This window comes from Vigna angularis, chromosome 1, assembly GCF_016808095.1.
Source record: "Vigna angularis cultivar LongXiaoDou No.4 chromosome 1, ASM1680809v1, whole genome shotgun sequence".
In the NCBI taxonomy this organism is placed as follows: domain Eukaryota; kingdom Viridiplantae; phylum Streptophyta; class Magnoliopsida; order Fabales; family Fabaceae; genus Vigna; species Vigna angularis.
In genome coordinates, this window is record NC_068970.1 from 30,394,785 (window position 1) to 30,402,646 (window position 7,862).

The 7,862-nt window shown below is 34.1% G+C and overlaps 1 protein-coding gene across 1 annotated transcript; it reads left to right on the forward strand.

The window, feature by feature from the left end:
- The first annotated feature begins 1,392 nt into the window (after positions 1–1,392).
- On the forward strand, positions 1,393–6,629 carry LOC108319541 (transcription factor Pur-alpha 1). The gene is made up of 5 exons (XM_017550704.2): positions 1,393–2,113; positions 2,189–2,236; positions 5,580–5,720; positions 5,827–6,069; positions 6,162–6,629. Exons 1-5 carry the CDS (start codon positions 1,844–1,846, stop codon positions 6,312–6,314), a joined length of 855 nt encoding a protein of 284 aa, XP_017406193.1. The 5' UTR covers positions 1,393–1,843; the 3' UTR covers positions 6,315–6,629.
- Positions 6,630–7,862: the final 1,233 nt, after the last annotated feature.

The following is a 7,862-nucleotide window of genomic DNA, read 5'->3' on the forward strand; positions in this document are numbered from 1 at the left end:
AATACAACCAAATTCAAGAGTCATATAATCACTAAATATACAACTAAGTTAACAATTTAATGAAATCTAGCTTCCATTACCTTAACCAACTCTGCATAGCTCACAAAAATCCCGACAGATGCTTACATCGCAAGGAAACTCTAGAAAACCCTACAAATCACCAATCGGTGATATGAAACGACTCTTAGAACCTAACTTGAGCTAGGAATTGAAGGAAAAAGCTACTAGATACATGCAAACCGAATTCATTGCATGATCACAATTCAAGAACATACGGAGAAAAAAAGGGGAAACCAATTACCGGTTAGAATCAAGAAATTGATCGGTAAGAACTGTAGCCCTCGACGCCAGGATCGTCTAACACTCCCTGATCATCGAACAGATAGCCCAAATGTGAGAATTTGTAAAGAGAAGTTAAAGAAATGGAAGAGAATAGTGTTTTTGGAGAGATATAAAGTATTTAGATAATGAACCGAGTTTTAGAAAATTCTATTTATATTATAAAATTATTTTAAAAAAAAATGCTCGTTCATTATTTTAATACATCTATCTATTCTAATATTCTATTTTTTATATTCTTACATTTAAGTTGTGATTGAAATAAACTGCAAAATAAAGTAGGGAAAGAGAGAAATAAAATTGAATTAAAATAGAAAAATACGAATTTTATGTGAAATAAATTAATCCCTAATCCTAACCATTTTTTTTGTAATTGAATTAAATAAACTTTATTTCATTCTTTTGTTTGTGCACCCTAAATTAGAAACTCGAAAGACATAATATTTAATTAACTTTTTATAAATGTTTAACCTTTATTTTGGCTAGGCTAATAAACCGTAAACCATCTTTTTTGTTTTCTATGAAAATTAATTTTAATAGATTGGAACCACCTTAAATAGTCGAAAACGATATCCAATCTCTTATCTTTCAATAATTTTTTGCTACAACGGGCCATACTTGGCTAGGCCCCATCTCCTTTTTACATTTCAATCAATTCAATAACTTATAACTTTTATCTATTTTTATTTTCTAAATGTCTTTTCTCATTTCTTTCTGTTGCACCTTTTTCTTTTATATTCTAAATGAACATCCAAAACCTTCTATGAAAATATAATAAATCTTAAATATAACTTATGCATTAAATATATATATTTATACATATATTTATGATAGATTTTGACTATAACAAAACTCACATATTAAATAATATTCATTTATTAAAATATTTAAAAGTAGCAGCAAACATAAATTAAATATACTAATATTATACCCATACTTGTGAAGGTTATAACTCCATTAATTTAATATATATAAGTTTTTTTTTTTCTTTTCACATCCTTCCTTCTTCGCAATCATATTCTAAATGGAACCATGTTTCTGAATGGACAGAAATGATGAGGCTTTTTAAGTTTTAATATAATTTTAACATCTCAGAGTCTCAGACATGCGTTTTTCTTTTTCATGTATATAAAAATTGGGTTTGGGTTTTTTCTTTGACTTTTGGCTAAATTTGATGAATTTATGATAGAAACTTAGAAACCCAGTAAGTAATTCCCAATTGCCACTAATTGACTCGTGCGGTGAAAAGATCCCATCAGGTGGATCTGCGAAGCGAGAGAGGCTTCGTTTAACAATCCAACGGCTCCAAATCGGAGAAAGCGAAAACGTCACCACATCGGAGAGAACGAAAACGTCTCCAATTCATGACTTCGTCGTGAGTGAGTGTAACCGTCGTTGCAATTGAAGTGAAACTCAAGACCCAAACCCTCATGCGTGCTTAGCTACTTACTCGCCCACCCACCCAGATCTGTTGCGACCACATCCAGATTTGTTATTGGCGGCGATGGAGGGCAATTCCGGTGGCGGCGGCGGCGGCGGGAACGACGTCGAATTGCTGTGCAAAACACTGCAGGTCGAGCACAAGCTGTTCTACTTCGATCTGAAGGAGAACCCTCGCGGCCGTTACCTTAAGATTTCCGAGAAGACTTCCGCCACTAGGTCGACCATCATCGTGCCCTTCTCCGGCATTTCCTGGTTCCTCGATCTCTTCAATTACTACGTTAATTCTGAAGATCAAGACCTCTTCAGCAAGGAATTGCAGCTCGACACCAAGGTAATCCAACCAACCTCCTTACTTGACTCTTGTCCTCGCTTCTTCCTAACATTTTTAATTTTTGTTGTTGTTTAGGTTTTCTACTTCGACATTGGTGAGAACCGGAGGGGGCGTTTCTTGAAGGTACTCAATTCCGTTTCTCTTATGCTCGAATTGAAATGGAAAAGTGTTTAACATACACCTTATTTTTGCGGGGAAGAAAGAGAGAAACCGTGTGCAGAAAGTGAGGATAACTGAAGAGAGAAAAGGCGTGACGTAAAATAAAAAAAGAGGTGGAATTGATATGAAGTAGAAGTTGAGTGGTGTGTGATAACAATAACTGTATTCTAATTGCTTGCCTTGGCTTCGATGGCTACTGGTTAAGCTTTTAAGCGAATCGTATAGCATTTTTTTCACCTAATTATATGCTGCTTTTTTATGTTTGTGGCTGTGGTATTTTTGGTAAAAGATGGATAATAGTGGTTGTTTCAAAATGATGGTTCCTTCTTGGAATGGTTTACTTCTATTGTCGAAAATTAGAATAGGGCTGTGTGTATATATGTCTGAATTTAAGATAACTTTTAATATTTGTTTTGTTGGTTTATATACTCTGGATGTGTATGTAGGGAAGCTTTTCTATATTATCATGGAATGAAGGGAAAAATATCTAGGGATATATGTGTTTTCGTAAGACATAAGGAAATTTAATTATGATAGTGAAGCTGTTAATTAACATGTACAAAATAGGCAGAAAATGAGGAGGAGGAAGGGTGGAGAGCCATAACAGTGTGGGACTTGGGGCATTAATAACCTTAGGGTTTTGAACGAGGATTTATTATCATAAAGTAGAAAACGGAAACAAATTTTAATTTGGTTTGTGTGGTAAAGTCTGGGTATCTTGTTAGGCATTCTTATTTTGGTTGCTTGAAATGTATAACTTTGCTGCTGTAAGCCCTAGGAATTTTAGAGCCTTCTTGGTTATAAAAACTAGAGAGAATTATTTGTACTTTGTGGACTTTTAGTTGAACTATCATGGTAGCAGTGGAAACAAACGTCTTGCATGCCAAGAGGTTAGATTTAGATGGCTTGGACTCTGTAAGTAAAGCCTTATTTACAATGAGAAAGAGAGAACTCATTACAGGTAAGTTTTTTGTAGAAATCATGCCATTGGGAGAATTTCTGATCTGTCATAGGCGTCAACTTTTGTATCATAGTTAGATGCGTGCTTAATAGCTTTTGGTTTGTCTTGCTTCTTTGGGATTTTTTTTATGCAAAAATGCTAAAATCCATTATCAAGTTTGACCTTCTTTTAAAGACACTCCCATACTCCAACTCCCGCTACTTATATTATACTTATCCAATTTTTTAATCAGGAACTTCTGTGTTCAACACATCAGGCTTTTATTTCCTCCCCCACATCCTCTAAAGCTTTTTCCTCCTTTAATTTCTCTATAGAATGTGAAACATAGGTATTGGGTTTGAATACTCATAACCTTGAGAAGTATTATTACATGGAGGGGTATATATTGTTGATACACTATTTGGGTTTGTGGTACATTTTGATATTAACATATTAATCTATACACATCAATAAAAAATCATTTAGTTAAAATATGAAATATTATGAATTAAAATTAACAAATATGCTATCAGAGACAGACACAAAAAGAAGGCACCGCCAAATGTACATTGAAATTATAAAATACTGTCAATATGTAATGGATGATTAATCTTCTCGAAAGCCAAATGGCCCAGTTTTCAATTCATCCATATTTCCAAATCCCGTTGTCATTTGGTCATCCCATTTCATTCATATTCCCTATCACTCCTGCAAAGCTATTTCGTATTCAGACTTCGAAGAAAGCTTCTTTCAATTTTAACTCTCTCAATCACAGACCTCCCACCAAAATTAAGTCTTCTGTCATTGTTCTTTCCTCAAATTGTTGGCAGGTGTGGCTGATTGGAAACCCTGGGACAACAACCTTCAAAAGAGGAGAGTTCTGACAGTTCCTTAAGTTTGAATGTTCCATCTTCAGCCATAGGTTCGTCATTTCTGGGAATTACATTGGGAATTGGCTAGAGCCAATTCACACTAGTACATATGAATTGCAAGGGGGAGGAGTGGACTGTGTTTTGCTGTGAATTAATCAAGAAATTTTGCGCCTGTTTGGATTGGTTTGGAGTATTTTTATGGAAATAATATTTTCTTTTCCCAATGCTCTTATAGGATCGTGGTAAAATAATTTTATTATTTTCCCTTCACAATAAGCTAAATCAAACAGGCGCATGCTCCTTTATGCCCAGTCAGTATGTCTTTAATCTTATCGGAGTAAAATCTGACATTATTTATGGGTTGTCCATTTTTATTCTCAGGGCATGTTTCTATTAGTTACGAAAATTGAATTATTTCAATAATTGCTTATATGTATAATTATAAGCAGAATCAGATTTTGTTTGGATAAGTTTGCTGATATATGATTGTAAGTTAATTTTATTGGATGCAAGGTAATATAAAATCATCTTCATAAGAAAAAAATGTATGTATGAAGCTGTAAAGGAGAAAGGAAGTTGAAAAATAAATATAAGACAATATTTTTATAATTCATAAAATCATCTTATTTTCAGGAAAAGAATTTCTTACTAATTTCAGTGGCTGTCCCAAACAAGCAGATGAAATTACAAAAAGTTCCTAAAAATGTTGAAATTTTAAAAATGCATCTTTCCAAAATAGGTTCTTATTCTTATTGCCAAATTGGTGTTCATATTTCAGACTTGTCCTTGTGTAGCCGACTAACTTAGTGCTTACAATGTGAATGTGAGGGTGGGAAGGTTGTTGAAGACCAGATAGATTTGTATAGGAAGTTTTTATATTTTCGAATTGTTGGGTGTTGTTTGTTTCTACACTTAGAGTTGCAAAATGAGAAAAGATGTATGGATTTTTTTTGTAACAGCATTTATTATTCACCCCAAACAATTAAACAAAATCAAGGTTTTGAGTATGCATCACTGAGGAACATTAAGAACACTAAACCAATCTGACTACCAGACAATAGTAGTAATTACCTCTAAAAGTCATAATCCATTTCTAATCCCTAATAATTGATAATTGATTATCTTCTAATTTTTTTTTTCCTATTTTTCTCTTTTATATTTCTTTTCTTTTTCTCTTATACCAAACATCATTATTTCCAGTCTAATTCTCATTTACTCTATCTCTCTTTCCTATTTCTTGCCTATTTTCCTTCCTACCAAACACAGCTAAGGAAATCTGCACAAACTTCTGCAAACAATTCTTATAATTGGTGCTTTATATCAACCAGAAAATGTTTTAATGAAGCTACATGAAGTCCCTCAAAAATCTGTTAACCTGTTTTTCATCACTTTGGGCTTCCATATTTACATTAATTCGGAACTTATATCTTATGATGAATATTATCCATATGCATATTTTATTTCAAGATTCTGATTCTTATTTATTATTTTGAAGGTGTCTGAAGCTTCTGTCAGCAGAAACCGTAGCACTATAATTGTTCCTGCTGGAAGCTCTAGGGATGAAGGATGGGCAGCATTCAGGAACATTTTGGCTGAGATTAATGAAGCCTCAAGGCTTTTCATTCTACCCAATCAGGTGTCCTTCTTCAGAAATCATACATTTTTCCTGTCTTAGCCACAAGAATAGTCGAAGCTATTTTTTATTTGTTTCATCTTATTTGCTTATTTGCATTCCACTATAGCAAAATTCTGAATCCTCAGAGCGTCTTGTCGGACTTTCGGATGATGTTGGTGCTGGCTTCATATCTGGTCATAGTAGTCAACCTGCCACTTCTTCTGAGTTGAATGTGGACAGGTCTGTTGATTTGCCCCCCCAGGATGAAATTGGTAACTTGGGGGTCTCGAAAGTGATCAGGGCTGATCAAAAAAGATTCTTCTTTGATCTTGGGAGCAATAATAGGGGTCATTTCTTAAGAATATCTGAGGTGTGCTGTCATTATCTTTTATGTCTTTTTCCTTAGTTTTATATACCGCAGGAAGAGGAATTTCTGCTGTAAATTCTTGTTAATTATTGCAGGTTGCCGGTTCTGATCGATCCTCCATCATTCTTCCCCTATCAGGGCTCAAGCAGTTTCATGAGATTGTTGGTCACTTTGTGGAAATCACAAAGGACCGAATTGAAGGAATGACAGTTGCTAATGTTCGCACAGTTGATCCCCCTCAAAGATGAATGCTAACTTGGGGTATTCTGCGACAATAATTAGTCCCTCTGCCAAGGTTTCAATTGGATAAGAATGGGTGTTGTCTTTGAGTCTGATTTGTGCTATTTTATTTTATTTTCCCTTAGCCTCCTCCTTCTCATATTGTTCTTCCATTAATGCTTTTGAAATAATGCAAACTCTGGTTGGTCAGCAGAATAATTTGAATTGCTTGGCAAGGTTAATATATGAATAGGAATAACGGAAGAAAAAAAGGATCAGAAACTTGTACTTGTTTGGATAGTTTGGCACCCAAGCTACAATCTGTAATAATGTTTGATTGTTTATTTTGCCTTCCTTGCGCAGATTTCACATGGATTTAAGTTCTCATGCATGCTGAGGTTTTTCAACCATGCATGCCTACCATGTATAGGTTGGTGATTTAGCTATCTTTTGTAGGGTTTGGTTTCATCTAGCATGAACTTTGCTTTCATAGTGATATCTGTTTTATTCAAGATTGTCAAACTCTGTTTTATCCAAGATTGTCAAACTCTGTTTTATCCAAGATTGTCAAACTCGAGAGTTTACACACTCTACGAGTTTACGTAAACTCGTGAGAGTTCCGTAAATTCTCTACGAGTATAATAAACTTGTGAGAGTTCAGTAAACTGGCGAGAGTTCAATAAATTCGAGAGTTTACGTAAACTTGTCAGAGTTCAGTAAATTCGACTTGTAAACTTATAAAAGTTTACTTTTTTAGAAAAAAAAATTATAAATAACATTAATTTAAGTATTACAATAAAATAATTGAAAAACATAGTTAAAGTAAATACGTCAATATAAATAAAGTTCAATTCAGAGAAATGTTCTAAATATCTAACTACCTTCTATTTTTTAATAAATAAGATACATTTAGATTACAATTAATTAAATTTGATTTATTTCTAGACATACTTTAAATTATTTCTAATTTCAGTTTCCAAATACAACATTACAAAATATATCGGACCATTCTTAAATATTTAAAAACAATATATAATTCTTAATTAAAAATCATAATTAATTAAAAACCTAATATATATATATATATATATATATATATATATATATATATATATATATATATATATATATATATATATATGGCTGGGTTGAAGGTTCAACCATCGCCGTCGGATCCACCCAGCCGGCATAGGAGGAGACGATCGGAGGTAGTTATGGCAGATCTAGACCCACGGACTAATACTGACGATCGGATAGAACCAATGGGAGAGACAAAGCCCTTCAGCCTTGGGCAGAAGGAGGAGCAGGTTACTACCATCGAAAGTGAGTTGGAGGAGGATCAGGCCAGATTAATAGGTGCTGAGTTGAAGAAAAACCAAGACTTATTTGCTTGGACTACAGCTGATATGCCAGGAATCCACCCAAAGGTTATGTCGCACAAGCTGACATTGTTTAAAGAGGCCCGACCGGTGGCCCAAAAGAAGAGAAGATTGGGGGAAGAGAAGCGATCGGCAGTGACAGTTGAGGTAAAGAAGTTGTTGGAGGCAGATTTCATCCGTGAAATCAAGTACACAACT

Coding starts and splice junctions, on each gene's coding strand:
- LOC108319541 (XM_017550704.2), top strand. CDS start 1,844: ATGGAGGGCAATTCCGGTGGCGGCGGCGGCGGCGGGAACGACGTCGAA. Junction 2,237..5,579: donor GGAGGGGGCGTTTCTTGAAG/GTACTCAATTCC, acceptor ATTATTTTGAAG/GTGTCTGAAGCTTCTGTCAG. Junction 6,070..6,161: donor ATTTCTTAAGAATATCTGAG/GTGTGCTGTCAT, acceptor TAATTATTGCAG/GTTGCCGGTTCTGATCGATC.